Genomic DNA, 15,257 nt, shown 5'->3' on the forward strand with positions numbered 1-15,257 from the left:
TTTCACTGGCCGCATGCCCAGGAAGCCGGTCCTACCCTGGAGTTGAGCGTTTTGATATTGTTTCCACAGCTGTGATGGCTCCATCTTTCAGAGAAAGCAGTTTCCTCTTCATGGTGAGTTAGAGGAACAGCAAGCCCATCAATATTTTTCCGTTTAATTTCTCTTTACTTGAATTGCAGCTCGAGACTAATTTTTAATGTTTTCTTTTTTTTAAGGGTTGATTTTCTTTACTTTTCCAAGGATGATCTCATTATTCTTCATGGTGGTTTTAGATTCGCTTTGGATTTGGATGCTGGTGTTTTGAAGCTTCCCTAAAGTGAAGTTCACATGAAAATTGTGGACAAGTATTGACTGAAGTCAAGGAATCAAGATGATTCCTGATAACCACTTAGCCACAAAAGGACATTCTATGACAGCTGCCAATACTTGAACAACCCCGTGTCTCCAACCACAGTGTGCAGAGAAGTCTTGGATCCTTATCATTTTCAGCGAGCAGTATGGGCCAGGGGTAAAGGTCAAGTGGCTCAGGAGTTGACCAGACTGGGACCAAGTTCCTCCTCTCCTGTTATACGATTTAACCCCTTAATCTTTCTATACTTCAGTTGCCTCATGTGCAAAATGAGGATCATGGTTTTGCCTTTTTTATAAAGTTCTTGTGAAAGATAATGGATTATACACATAAAGTGTTTATCATGGTACTCAAGACTTAGTTCTTGATAGATTACCTTCCATGCAACAAATTCTTGCTTGTTACTTTCACTCTTGTCAAGCACGATATTTCTTGTCTCTTACCTGCTCGGGGACATTTAAAGAGATAGTTTACTGAGTGGATTAAATGTGTTTCTTAGTTGAAGCCTAAATATCTATATCAAATATTGAAATCAGATAAGTCAGGAAGAAAAGTTCCAAAAGAGCAAATGGGACCCTGGAACAGGATGAAGGTGATTTGGAAAGAAAAGTGAAAAACAAAACAAAACAAAACAGGAGGTTGTTAATAAGAACTAGCATGCTACTCTAGATTTTAAGTTCTTCCAGGGTAGAAACTGAGGCTACCCGATCTCTGCATTTAAATATCCTTAACACAATGCCTTGCTCATGTTAAGAGTCCAACAAATTTGTAGAATAAATAGCAAACAGTGATAGGCACCAAGGCTCTGGAGGGAGTGGCTAAGAACAGGGTCTGGGCTGAAGGGGAGGTGTGGGAATAGATTAAGAGGGTCTGCGCTGCCCCTGTGTACTTCATGGTTTGGGTTGTATCTCACTTTCAGCATGAGCTTTGTAATTTTGGGCAAGTAATTTTTGTTCTCTGGGCTTGGTTTGCTCATCTCTCCTTTGTACAATGAGGATAAAAATAACCACCTGGTGGTATTAATGTATTCATCAAAAGAGTCTGTCACAGTGCTGGTCACAGGGCAGGAAATCAATAAATATTATTTTTCTATTCTGTCTTCTTCCAATCTTTCCCCTCTTTCCACCTCGCAGACTTTCTATTCTGCTTCTGTCAGGAAGACTTAACAAAAACAGCGCTAAAAATGTGCTACTGTAGGTCTTGAAGGTTGTCAAAGAATGTAGATAAATTATTGCAAAACTTTTTTCACTAAAAGAAAAACAATACAGGGATCTGTTCTTCTGGTGGTAGGATTAGCAGCAACACACCTATGTGTAAAGGACAATACTTTATGATTTACTAAACCCGGAGGCAATATGAAGGATTGGTAAGTATGGGTTTTGTGGTGAAACAGATTTGGTTTTGTCACATGTGTTTGCCATTCTAATCAAGCAAGTTACTTAAGTTCTTTGTGCTTGGGTTTCCACAGATTTGTGGTATACCTACTTCATTCGTTCGTTCGTTCGTTCATTCATTCATTCATTCATTCATTCATATCCGAGCACATCCACAGCATATGCAAGGCACTGGGAATACAATGGTAATGACAAATGTGCAGTAGGCATGATGTACAGAAAGCACACTAACTTGTTGGGGGCTTATCCTTGAAGCCTGAATAGGAGTCAGGCAATGTTTGAAGGGTTGAAGGAAGGTTGTTCAAAACACAGGGTGAATGAAGGCAAAGAGACAAGTTTCAGGAGCTGAGAACTCAGTGTTGCAGAGGCATAGAGTTCTAAGGGTGAGGAATGAGAGTTAAGCCTCAGGGGAGAAGATGCTGGATAGATTAGGAAGGGCCTTGAAAACCACAGAATTCAGAGTTTATCCTAAGGATGACAATAGCACTTCCCAAACAGTACTTCCCAGTGGGACTAAGTCTAGTGAGATCACTCAGCATTTTCTCCCAAAAGATTCACAATGCACATTGTTATCTATTAATGTTCCTCAGTAAAGAATTCTGTTTAACATTTGTTTAACAGTTTTCCTAAGCCTAATTATATTTTTTAAAAATTAACTTCTTCTAAACTGAGGCCCCAGAGAATCTGCTTAGGAAAATTATGGAAGTTGGAAGCCATTTCATGGTTGTAAATTGGAACCCAACATAACTATATTTGCATTTTATAAAGATATATTTTATCTACCACATATGAAACACCAGGTATTCTTCAAAGCACTTAACACATTTAATTCTTATAATAAGTCCATAAGGTAGGTGTTATTATTTTTTACATCATGGCAATGAAGAAACTAGGCATGAGAGAATTTGGTAATTTCCTAAGATTATGGAACTAGCTATAAGTACAGGGCCTTGAATATGAACTTGGCCATTCTGGCATTGGAGCCTATACTCAACAGATTAATCTGATTGCATGTGGCAATGGATCGGAATCAAACGGGAGACAATTAGGAGGAAGTTGTTGCCATAATTCGGGTGAGAGATAATGACCACGTGAATTTCATACATTTGTTTAGAGGATTAAATTTTATAACATGATTAAAGTACTTAGTATAGTTTTTCCTATATGATAGGCAGTCAACAAATAATATAGTTTTCCCATGCATATATGGAAACTAGATATCTGAGAGAAGTATATATTCTAGATTAGTGGGGAAGGGAGGGTATATAAATTTACAGTTTGTGCCATAACAAAGTACCACAAACTGGGTGTATTAAACAACAAAAATTTTTTCTCACAGTTCTGGAGTCTGTAAGTCCAAGATAAGGTGTTGGCAGGGTTGATTCCTTCTGAGAGCTGTGAGGGAAGATTCTGTTCCAGACCTCTTTCCTTGGCTTACAGTTGGCCATCTTCACGTGTTCTCTTTGTTTGTGTGTCTATCTCCAAATTTCCCCTTTTTATGAAGACACTGGTCATGCTGGATTCAGGCCGACCCTGATGGCCTCATTTTAAGTTGATTACCGCTGTAAAGAACTTACCTCCAAATAAGGTCACATTCCGAGGTACCTGGGGTTAGGACTTCAACGTATAAATATTGAGGTGACACAATTCAACCTGTAGCAGAGAGATTATTTAATAATAACACCACAAAAATTGGTTATCCATATGGAGAAAACTCCTAGATTCCTACCTTACGTAATTCTCAAAAAATCATTATCTGAGAAATTAAATACTTAAATGTGCAAGGCAAAATGTTATAATGTTTAGAAAATAAACATTAAAATTTTTCTCAGCAGAATGCATTATAATCCAGGTTTTGAACAGACTTAAAATTTGACACAAAAATGCTAAAATAAAACACAAAAGATAAGATTTAAAATATTTAAATTTGATTACATTAAATTAAGAGCTGTTTGTAAAAAAAAAATAACAGCATAAAGAACATGAAAAGGCAAGCTGTGATTTGGAAAAAGATGCTTGCTGAACATATAACTGATATATATAGGATTAATGTCTAGAACACACAAAAAATTAAGAAAAAGACAAACAACCTAATAAAAAGTTAGAAAAAAAGAGATGAACACATTTTATAAAAGATGAAAAATGAATGCAAAGGGAAATACAATTTAGGTCTGCAATGAGATATCATTTTATGACCATCTGGTTGGTAATAATTAGAAAACTAGACAAATTCCAAGCTTTATCACGAACGTGGCTAAAAGGGAAACTTTTATGCACAGTTTGAAAGAATGTGAATTTATACAAGATTTAGCATTTTCTTGTAAAGTTGAGCATACTCATACATTATCACATAGTAATGTCACCCAAGATATATATCTTAGAGAAACTCCTATACAAGGTGATGAGATGAGATCATTCATAGTAGAATATTTCCTAAAAACAGAAACTGGAAATAACCCCAATGGTTATTGACAGAATAATATTAAAAATATTTTGATATCCAAACATTGAGATATTGTAGAACTTTGTAAATGAATAAGCTACTACTACATATAACAATATGCACAAATCTTATAAATCTTGCATGCAAAAAGCAAGTTTCAGAAGGTTAAGTTACAAAACAAAAATTAATATATTGCTTCATCTGCATATTTATGTGATAAAACAAAATGCAAGAGAATGATAACAAATACAATTTAGGATAGTGGTTATCTCTGTTATCTCTGAGGGAGAGATGCAGAAAAATGGAATGAAGGCAGAAACATACAAATAGATGTAATAATATTAGTAATGTTCTAGTGTAGTTCTTCCGATGGGTTGAATTGCTTCCTCCACCTCCAAAATATATGCTGAAGTCCTAACCCTCAGAATTTTAGAATTTGATCTTATTTGGAAATAGGGTCATTGCAGATGTAATTGATTAAGATCAGATCATACTGGAGTAGGGTGACCCCCTACTCTAATATGACTAGGTCTTTATAAGAAAATGGTCATGTGAGGACAGAGACACAGGGAGAATGGTATGTGAAGATGAAGGTAGAGATTTGGAATTCAGTGGGAGAGACATAAGTCAACAAATATTTGCAATGCAATGAATGAGATTAAGTGCTATTAATCATTAAAAGAAAGAATAGTGCCCCTATGCCATTCACATTTTTACTGTGGTTTATTACAGAGTTGTTTTTTGGATACTGGCCATCCAGATATAATACTTCTCTACTAACCAGAATATTTAATTAGCTAAATTATTCAATTCCTGACCATACATAAGTAAGTTTATTTTACAAGTTATAATCATATCATTCAAATTTTTTCCCTATAGTTAATGGCTAATTTATCTTCCTTAAGCATTTTAGGATCCTTTTCAATTTCCAGGAATTTAGAGGCACCTTCTGATTTTAGAATGGAGATAAAAGGGTTTATTTCTATGTGGCACTGGTTTTTCACATAGATTGTGGCAATGTTTTACTAAAATAAAATTAGCAAAGGTCAGTAATAGATTCCCGTACGTGTTTAGCTAGAAAAATGATACACGTTAATAGGTATGGATCAAAATGATATTAGCAAAAAGTGGTTACGACATTAATATGAGTCAAATAATTCTAATGAAGTAGTGGTTATTGTCATAAAATGATCTTCACAAAATTTGTTATGTTCACATCTCTTTGGGTAAATATATCAGTAGAAATTCTCTCACCATTAAAATGTTACTAATCCCTTATCTGCAGGTGTCCTTCAACAATACTTCACATCCCCTCCCCTTCTCACATTACGTAGAAAGCTGGAAACAGTTCAGTCCCTCTGAGAGTGCATCCTAAGCAGTAACCATTTCCATTTACAACGCTGACTTGAATCTCTCTTTTTAACACCCTGGGGATACTGGCCACAAAGGCCTACCTTAAATAAACCATCTCGTTCTACCTGGTTTCTTTATCCTTTTCGAGCTGGATTTGGGTGGGATGAGTTCAGTCTGCAAACTACAATCTGACAGCCCAACACGCCGTTACGACAGCTGTCTGTAGACTTAGCTCTCTAGATTCCTGTTTTGCAGCCTTAAAGTTGGCGCTTTTAGCTTGAAAATGAATTTAAAACAAAACTTTTCCCCAAGTGGTTGGGCTGTTGAGATCGCAGCTCTGATGATGCTGGAGGTGGGTGGGTGGGTAGTATCCGGGCGCGGTTCCCTAGTCTCTCCTGATCCTACTCTGGGTTCACGGAAAAGGAGGCGGAGAGGAGAAAAGAAAAGGAGGCGGAGGTCACCCGCTCCCTCCCTCCCGCCCAGGATACAAGCGCGGCTAGGTGCTGAGGGATTGGAAGAGGCTAGCGCGACCGGCGAGTTCCACGCTGGGGGAGCGAGCCGAGGGACGCGCGCCGAGACTCAGCAGTCCTTGCAGCGGGAGCCGCAGAGGGAGCGCGGAGCTGCTACAAGGGAACCTGCAGCAGCCGCGGCAGCGGGGCGCAGCACAGGCGGCAGCGCGATGGCGCACCGAGTGGCGCGCTCTTCTGCTCCTCCGTGAGCCCTGCCGGCGGCCGGGGATGCCAAGGTAAAACTACGCCTTCAGCCTCTAGTTTCCCACGCGTTGGAGACTCAACGCGACTAAGGTTTAGCCATAGCCGGCCCCCCTGCAGGCACCTTAGCCTGCGCGTGGCAACAAGTTTGGACCAGATGTCCCCAAACGGGGAGATCTGTAGAGAGAAGGGTATTCGGGCTGATCCCTTCCGATTCCGAGCTGCGGCATGTGGACCAGGTGGAGGTCTCAGAGGAGGGAAATAGGCAAAGGGGGTAGTCCCCTCCGCACCTCGCACCTCCCTGCCCGGGACACTTCGAGTCCTGCACAGGGGCTAGCGCAGGCCTCTGGCGCCCACCGGGGTGAGAGGAACGCGGCCCCCTGGCATTTGAGCAATCGCAGAAAGTTTCAGTCAGTTAGGAGGTTTGGGAAGGATGTTGCAAGCAGTCTTAACTGGCGAAAGTCGAGCAGTGAGTAAGATCTGGAGGAGGCGGCTGTCCTCGGGGCAGCCGGGTCGGACCCACTGGGGCGGGTCCTTGGAAAGGCTGGCTCCAGAATTCCCAGCCTCCCGGAAAGCTGCTCGGGAAACGCCAATCGGATTAGCTCGGGCGGGGTGGCTGTGGTCGTGGGTATCGAGGGTCCGTGACTCAGGCCTCAACTCACTAGGGAAAGAACCACAATAAATACTTAGTTTTGGATGTTGCTATCCTGAAGCTGTAGCTTAATCAACAGCATCTGGGCGGATGTGCTCTCAGTGAGCACGGCTCTCCTCCTTTTCTATAGCGATTAAGGATTTCTGCACAGGTGGTAGTAGCTGGACCAGAAAACCTTCCTACAGACTTACCACTCTTCCTTCCAGGGATCACTGATGCGTGTGGTTTGCTGTTATTTGATCTCAATCAAATAGTTTTAGAATTTATTCAGAGAAGCCGCATTTAACACCAGTGACCTTGCTGGTGGTTTCTTTTGCACTCTCCCAAGTTTTGGAGAAGATTGTTTTGTCTACCTGACAAACAAGTAGTTCACCTAAGTAATAACCTGTAGTTTGGGGACGAAGCCCATCAGAGAAAAGAACAAAAACTTTAAAAGGTTGTCTAGTTGTTTAAATAAACTATTATGCTTTTAAAACTTTATTGGGTTTAAATTTAATCTTGTTAGTGATTTTGTAAACCTGTGAAGTGTCAGGAGGAGATTTAGGAGGTGCTCATTTGCAGAAGGGCCACAGAGGTTAATCAAGGGGTTCAATTTTGACAGCTGCTTTACCTTGAAAATGAAATGTGGAACCACAGGCAGATGTGTGCTGTTTTCAGTATGACGCAACCTTGCTTATGATAGGTCAGATAAATCTGATTCCTACCACAAGGTACTGGGGCCCTTTGGTTTTAAATGGCAGATTAACAGTTATGCAGTGCTCATAATTTTTCTGTCTTCATGCTACAGACGCCTGGACTACAAACCTGCACTGTCCTGAGTGGGAAATGACTTGAGCGGCTGGCTGTTATCTTCACAACAATGTCCATGAACAATTCCAAACAGTCATTGTCTCCTGCAGCTGGGCTTCTTTCAAATACCACTTGCCAGACGGAAAACCGGCTTTCAGTTTTTTTTTCAATAATCTTCATGACAGTGGGAATCTTATCAAACAGCCTTGCCATCGTTATACTCATGAAGGCATATCAGAGATTTAGACAGAAGTCCAAGGCATCGTTTCTGCTTTTGGCTAGTGGCCTGGTAATCACAGATTTCTTTGGCCACCTCATCAACGGAGCTTTAGCAGTGTTTGTATATGCTTCTGATAAAGACTGGATTCGCTTTGACCAATCGAACGTCTTTTGCAGTATTTTTGGTATCTCCATGGTATTCTCGGGTCTGTGCCCTCTTTTCCTGGGCAGTGTGATGGCCATTGAGCGATGTATTGGAGTCACCAAACCACTATTTCATTCTACGAAAATTACATCCAAACATATGAAAGTGATGTTGAGCAGTGTATACTTGTTTGCTATTTTCATAGCTTTGCTGCCCATCCTTGGGCATCAAGACTATAAAATTCAAGCATCAAGGACCTGGTGCTTCTACAAAACAGAACACATCAAAGACTGGGAAGATAGGTTTTATCTTCTACTTTTTTCTTTTCTGGGGCTCTTAGCCCTTGGTGTTTCATTCTTGTGCAATGCCATCACAGGAATTACTCTTTTAAGAGTTAAATTTAAGGGTCAGCAGCACAGACAAGGCAGGTCTCATCACTTTGAAATGGTCATCCAGCTCCTGGCAATAATGTGTGTTTCCTGCATTTGCTGGAGTCCGTTTCTGGTAAGAGCCTAACATTTTGACAATATCTGCTTTCTTCCATTTTTTTTTTTATGTTCAATACAAGATTTGTTGTCTTTAACTACGATTTTTAGTCTTGATGGACAACACTGTTCAGTCTTTTAAAAGCTGGAGTTTACTCCTACTCAAGACTTATTTCAGCACTTAACTCTGGCTTCGAATTAAACTTTTTATGACACACATGGTTATTTTCTCACAAGCGTTGAGTTAGAAATGTCTTGCTAACCATATGCTATGTGCTTGCAGTGCAGTGTAAAGTAATTTTAACAGGAACAACATAGTTTTAACATACTGAATATGATTGGGTTCTAAAATGTGAAAAAAGTTACCATCTAAGATGCAATACTGGAATGGACTCCAGTAAGTCTTGGTAGAAAGTCACACAGACCTGATTTACAGAAAAGGTATATTAGCTACTGGGTTCTTCTAAACACACAATGACCAGGTCTCAGCTTGCAAAAGGAGGTATTAAGTGCAACAGTTGGATAGTTCAGGTGAACTATACACATAGATCAGGTGAAGAAATCACCAGTTCACAAACCCAGGAACAATGTGCAGGGAGAAATATGATTGGCAGAAGAGTTAGGGATCTTTCCCTTATAATTTCATTCCTTTAAAAAAATAGCCAAAAGCTATATTCGACAGCTTGATATTTTTATTGGAGATGAAGGCTAAGGTTAAGGAATTAGCAACAAAATACAAGTCATTTATATTACTTTCCAGGTAGAAGGAAAAAAAAATACTTATGATTGGCAAGTATGACACTAACTCTCTTTAACATTATACTTTATGATGGAAAGAGCGACAACATGCCATGAAAGAGAGAAAATTCTTCTGTACATAGCTACTGATTGTTTTCATTGCTTTTTCTGTACCAATGGGAAAACATGCTGGTATCCAGAGATAGTATATAGCTGATACACAGGTAGAGGTGAAGCGAAAGGGTCAGACAAAGGTAAATATAATACAAAGTTCATGGTTGTCCCTGTCATGGTAGTATAAAGGTGCTTTATTTTTTTACACCTATAGCACCTGGTCTTCCTAGGTGGTCTCCCATCCAAGTACTAACCAGGCCCGACACTGCTTAGCTTCCGAGATCAGACAACCCTGCTTAGCTTCCAAGATCAGACGAGATCGGGCGAGTTCAGGGTGGCATGGCTGTAGACAAGGTGCTTGTTACTCATGCATTTTCCCTAAGCTCTCAAGAGACCTGTTGTCCAAGAATTGTTGCCAGTGGAGTTTTAATAAACAATCCTGATGACCCAGATGCACTAAAAAATTTGTGAGACCTGTTGCCACAGACAGATTCTATGAGAACCAATTTTATTTTACAAAAGGAGTTCTACTTTTAAAATACCTCTTTATTTCTATACATCTTATTTCCTCATAATTTGAATTTAGCGTCTTGAATTCAAATTATGTTAAGTCATTTAAGTATTTTGTCATGATGTTCCTGAATTGGTCCTAGGAACCCAACTAAGGGAAGGCGAGGCTGGGTCTATTAGTGACAAGTCAACATTTTGAAACCTTCTTATTGTCAATTTAGGAGGCCTTAGGTGAACCCAAGCAGGGATCTGATCTGGGCTCACAGTATAGTTATTTGAATCTGAATGGCAGAAACCAGTTCTGTCAATACGCGGAATCACTTTAGTGTTCATTCTTGAAGAGTTTAATTTATGCCACTCTACAAAGAGAATTCCCTTAGAATAATGCTTCTTTTTTCCCTTAAACTTTGAAATAGAGTAGCTTCTCAAAAAAAAAAAATGAGTCTGAATAGAATTAAAATTAACTTGGGGATTGTAAAGGGAAAATGAAGAAGGCAAGAAAAGAGGTAGCTGAAAATACTGACTTTTTTTTTTGCATGAAGGTCATAGCTTTGGAGAAAACCTGAAAACGATGACATAGTAAACTCAGTGAGAGATAATCTGGACAACTGAGGTAATCACTAGTGCTTTTAAAGGTAGTCACCTTTAAAATTCTTCTTAATTATGGCTTTTGACTTTGAGAAATCAGAGTGAAAGTTTAGCTAGTATAATAAGCCTGTGTTGTAAGGCAGCAAATTTCGCTTTTGCATTGGATAATTTGAATCTGCGTTTTTCTCTAATTTCTTTTCCTGAATATTTGGTTTCCTTCACAGTTAAAATGGATAGTGCAATTTAACTTATATTTTGAACATATTTTCTAGTTGAAATATTTTTATGAAACATTTTCTGAGGTCAACATTATATTTGACGATGAATTATTGATATACCTATGACACCAATTTATCAATACTTCTAAAATTCTTTTTAGTGTGAAAATTATTTCTGTGTTAGCTGCCAAGTAGGTATGCCACAGATACTCCTTGATGGATTCATATTTGTTTCAAACATTCTTTGCATTCTTGGTTTCTCTTGTAGGGACTTTAGGTCTTCATGGCAAGTTCAGGCTAAAGGATTTATACCCTTCACGGGCTGACATGAGTGCCTTGAGCAGTAGGTTATGGCCATTCAGACAGCTCTAAATAGAACCCTAGTAAAAAACACAGGTTTTGGAATGCCAAAATAACACCTAACGGGGGTACATCACTTGAAATCTTTCTCCTTTTTTTCCTTTATTGCCTAAGACGGATTGCATAGATGTTGATGACTGAGCCATCATTCTCTACCTTATATTTTTAAAGCGTCTTAGTTTTAAAAATACTTCTGAAGCCAAGCTTCTAAATTCCCCATAGATATACTATGATGATAGCAGCTTTAGATCAATTCCCTGCTTTACACCATGTGCCTTCTCTCTTGATCGATAGTATGAATTGTTGGATTTGTAATCTGAATGACACCTGTACACACTCTTCGACCTCTGTTCACTGTCATTTTTAAGCCTGAAACTGGAACACAGGTACAGGTATACACTAAGAGTATGAGATGCAAATGATGGAGTCTGTGCTTGTGCTTAACAGGATTTATTGCATCAAAACTTATCAGTGGTGGCATAATTTCTAAAATGATTTAAATTTGTAGCTGATGATAAAGGGGGTACTTTATTAATTTTGATGATTGAATTTAACCAATACAAAGGCAAGATGGTCATGATACAATCTCTCCATTTTTAATGGACTTTATTTTTCTTGAGTCGTTTTAGGTTTACAGAAAAATGAGTGGAAAGTACAGAGTTCTCATTTATCCTCTCATACCTCCCCTCAGTCATTCTTATTAATATTTTGCATTGATATGTACATTTATTACAATTGATGGGCCCTTATTGATATGTTGTTATTGATTAAAGTCTCTAGTTGACATTAGGGTTTTCTCAGTGTTTTCTATAATATGGGTTTTGACAAACGTATATTGACATATTTCCATTATTACAGTGTTATGCAAAATGCTTTTATTGCCCTAAATATTCCCTGTAGTGTTTTCTTTTGAATTTAATGTGTCATTTTTCTAAGGGGAAATGTGTGTGAGTTTTCAGGAATTGGGATTTAGAAATGTAGTACAATCATAATATTAGTTTAAAATTTAACTTGTTAAAGTTGTGAGCAAGAAAAGTGGCTACTGAAGTAACACTCTCGAATACATTTGTATCTTTCCACAGTGCCAGGTTTATTGAGAATCATTACCTGATCAGGTACCTATGCAGATTAACACACAACACACAGAGGGGAAGTACAGTCTTATGCAACAGAGCAAAAGGTTGAAAGACCTTAGGGTCTCCAAAGCGAACTCTGTCGACAGGCAGCACGGAGAGCTGTGTATTGGTCCTGAGCCAGTGGCTAGGACAGGTCAGAAGGTCAGAGTCTTCGGCTCTAGCTCACCGTCCAAGATGCTCTCTGGACAGGCTTGAGCATCATCTGTCTAAGATGTTCAGCTTATATGGACCTTACAAGGTGGGATCTTCATGCTTATCAGCCCTTGCAGATGGGGGCTAACATTTCTGGGGTTTTGGGTGTTCCAGTTACTCCCTAAGGGCATTCCCCTTGTGTGCAAGTTGACATTACTGTCATGGCTCTCATGAAATCCATTTTGTAAAGTCCAAAAAGTTCTCATTCATTATACTCTATACAGTTAATGACTTTTCAAAATTTACAATATCTGGATTTTATAGTTTTAAACATGGTTAACACATATAAATTAATTTAATTATAATTTCAACTGAAAAATATAGAAAACTTCAATAGGTATTTATTACCTGATAATTCCAGGTAATTAACTTAGCAATAAGTTAATACAAAAACTTTGAATAAAATGGCAATTATAAAATTGTCTTGCGAGCATATAGGCGAATTACTTTCTCTAATAAATAAATCTTGAAGATATTCTTTTGATGTTTCTCGAGTGAGGAGAAAAAGACATTTACTGGCACTTTCAAGTAACATTTTCTGAACATTTTTTTCATTTCTGTCTTTATACAGGTAATGATTCTCTTTAATGCTTCATTTCTGGAATATGCAACCCTAAAAAGAATTTATTTTTGGTACGCTTTATTTCACCGGTTTGGTAGAGCAATAAATACTTTTTGACCGGCTGACTGTAACTTAAGTAGTATGAGTGTTAAGAGATTGCAAATGATTGACTAGAATGTGGCTTCTGAGTTTTGTAAGCAAGAGATAATTAAGCAAATACTGAAACCAAATGGTAGTTTTTAATCTGTTCCCTAAGTTAGCAGCTATAGACTTCAGACACTATTAAACTTCAGTGATCTTTTACTAGAAAGCCACACATTTGTTTACCTTCTTTTTGGGGATAGAGGATCATTTTGAATTGAGAAAAGAAGTATTAAGAGCAAATGATTTCTTATATAGGTGAGTACTTAAGAAAAATGTTCTGCATTAGAGTTTGAATTTGATTTTTATAGGTTGTTACTCTTATTCCAATAATTCTCGTCAATGTAGTTAAACATTTGGTCACTAAGATGTTTGTCAGATATAAATCAGAGACTTGGGTGGTTAATTGTATTTTGAATGAATTACTAAAGGTATTGGCATCATAGTGACCAGGTTTTAGAGGGCTAATGGCAAATGATAGAGCAAAGCAATATCACAGAACATCTTGACTATAAGTGAAGATTATTTTCTTTGAAAGGTGGGCCCTTATTTTTATATTTAAGAACCGTGTAATGAATATCTCTGTGGGGTCTTATGCATTTGCTACTACAGCAAAAAGGTGGTAAATGGATGTATATTTACACATTTTTAAGTAAAAAGAGAATGTGGAAATGTAGAAATATGTACATACATAATGTGTACATGTGTAAATTATTTCTAAAGTTAAAAAAGTTAACTGACCAATCTATCATTTCACCTAACTGTACCAAATAAAAGGGCTTCTAATGGGTTTCATTCTAAAATTAAAACTAAAATGGACTCTTTTGTAGTTCTATGTCAGATCTTGAAGAATAGGTCGTTTGGTTTGTTCTTGGATGGCTGCTGATATTAGAGGCAATATTGTCATAAGTTGTTTTAGCGGGCTTCCTTTGGGAAGTGAGAAGTGCTCCCACGTTTGGAATATGGAAGCAGCAATGATGTCTGAATAAAGGGCTGATGATGATGCTTGGGTTCTACTTCTACAAAAGTCTTGAATAACTCAGGTACTTACAACTCAAAATTAATATCAATAAGAAAAAGTATATTTTAGATCTGTATGAATGTAGTTTACACTGTGGGAATTTGGCCTGCTTTTGTCTTTGGGTGGGCATGGAGTTAGTGGCCTGAAGTCAATAATAGCAGCTGGCAGAAGACAAGTTCCAGGATATTTGAGAGCACATTCTTGTCCCTGAGCCCTGGTGTTCTCTCCCTTACTCTTCTCTTAATATCACCTCCTTTATTTAAAGGTATCTCTTCTCTCTTCCCTTCCTGTGCTTTATTTCTGTCATAGCACTTAGCAGTATCTGATAACATAAGATAGATAGATTTCTTTATTGTTTGGCTTCATAAACTCCAATTGTTTGAAGAACAATTCAAGTCGTTGACGTGCCCCAAATCTCTCTGGGTTACCAGTTTTAACTTTATTTGCTTAGTCTTATCCTTACAGAAGGCATATAAAATGCATTCCATTTATATTTGCTTTGGAAGGCATTTATAACCACACCAAATTTCACCTGGTATATCGATGCCATTTATCTGTATTTAGAGAAGACTTTAACCAGTCTTTTGATATTTGCAAATATTACCTTTCAAAGCTTGTGTAAATTTGTCATTCTGTCTATACTTTGTCAGGATGTAAGGACGGTAATGCTACACAGGAATGGATATAATTGTGGATTTATACAGATAGGAAGGTGTTTTTTCTTCTTTTTCCTAAGCTATTGAATCCCCAAGTAAAATTTAGTTGTGGAATGCCAAAATGGAGTGTGGCAGTGATGTGATGGTAAAGGAGACAGAGACAATTGAATTCTTGTAGCTTTTTGTGCACAGTCCTCAATCAAGCCTTCCCTTTAGAATACTGTAGTTATTCAAGTACAAGCAGGGGACAGGGTCCCAGCCCTACCACCTCCTAGCTGTGACCTGGAGTCACTCTAAGTAAATTTTGCATATATGTGAAGTTATCATAATAATAGTACTTAAAAGTCAAATCAGAAAAAATGATTTGATTTCCCTATACTCTAATAACACAGCAATTGGCACATAAGAAATGCTCAACAAAACCCCCAAATCCTCAAAAAGTCTATTGCTATTATTGCCATCCACCATCTCAATTAGAAATA

The 15,257-nt window shown here is 38.1% G+C and overlaps 1 protein-coding gene and 1 pseudogene across 1 annotated transcript in view; one reads left to right on the top strand and one right to left on the bottom strand.

The window, feature by feature from the left end:
* The first annotated feature begins 7,688 nt into the window (after positions 1-7,688).
* Positions 7,689-15,257, top strand: part of PTGFR (prostaglandin F receptor) — a 30,345-nt gene continuing 22,776 nt past the window's right edge. Inside the window, exon 1 of the mRNA XM_011355551.2 lies at positions 7,689-8,558. Coding sequence (XP_011353853.1) covers positions 7,761-8,558 — 798 coding nt within the window. The 5' untranslated portion in view covers positions 7,689-7,760. The remainder of the gene's footprint in view (positions 8,559-15,257) is intronic.
* LOC111736917 lies at positions 9,597-9,742 on the bottom strand (annotated as a pseudogene).

This window comes from Pteropus vampyrus, unplaced genomic scaffold (assembly GCF_000151845.1).
Source record: "Pteropus vampyrus isolate Shadow unplaced genomic scaffold, Pvam_2.0 Scaffold22, whole genome shotgun sequence".
Taxonomy (NCBI): domain Eukaryota; kingdom Metazoa; phylum Chordata; class Mammalia; order Chiroptera; family Pteropodidae; genus Pteropus; species Pteropus vampyrus.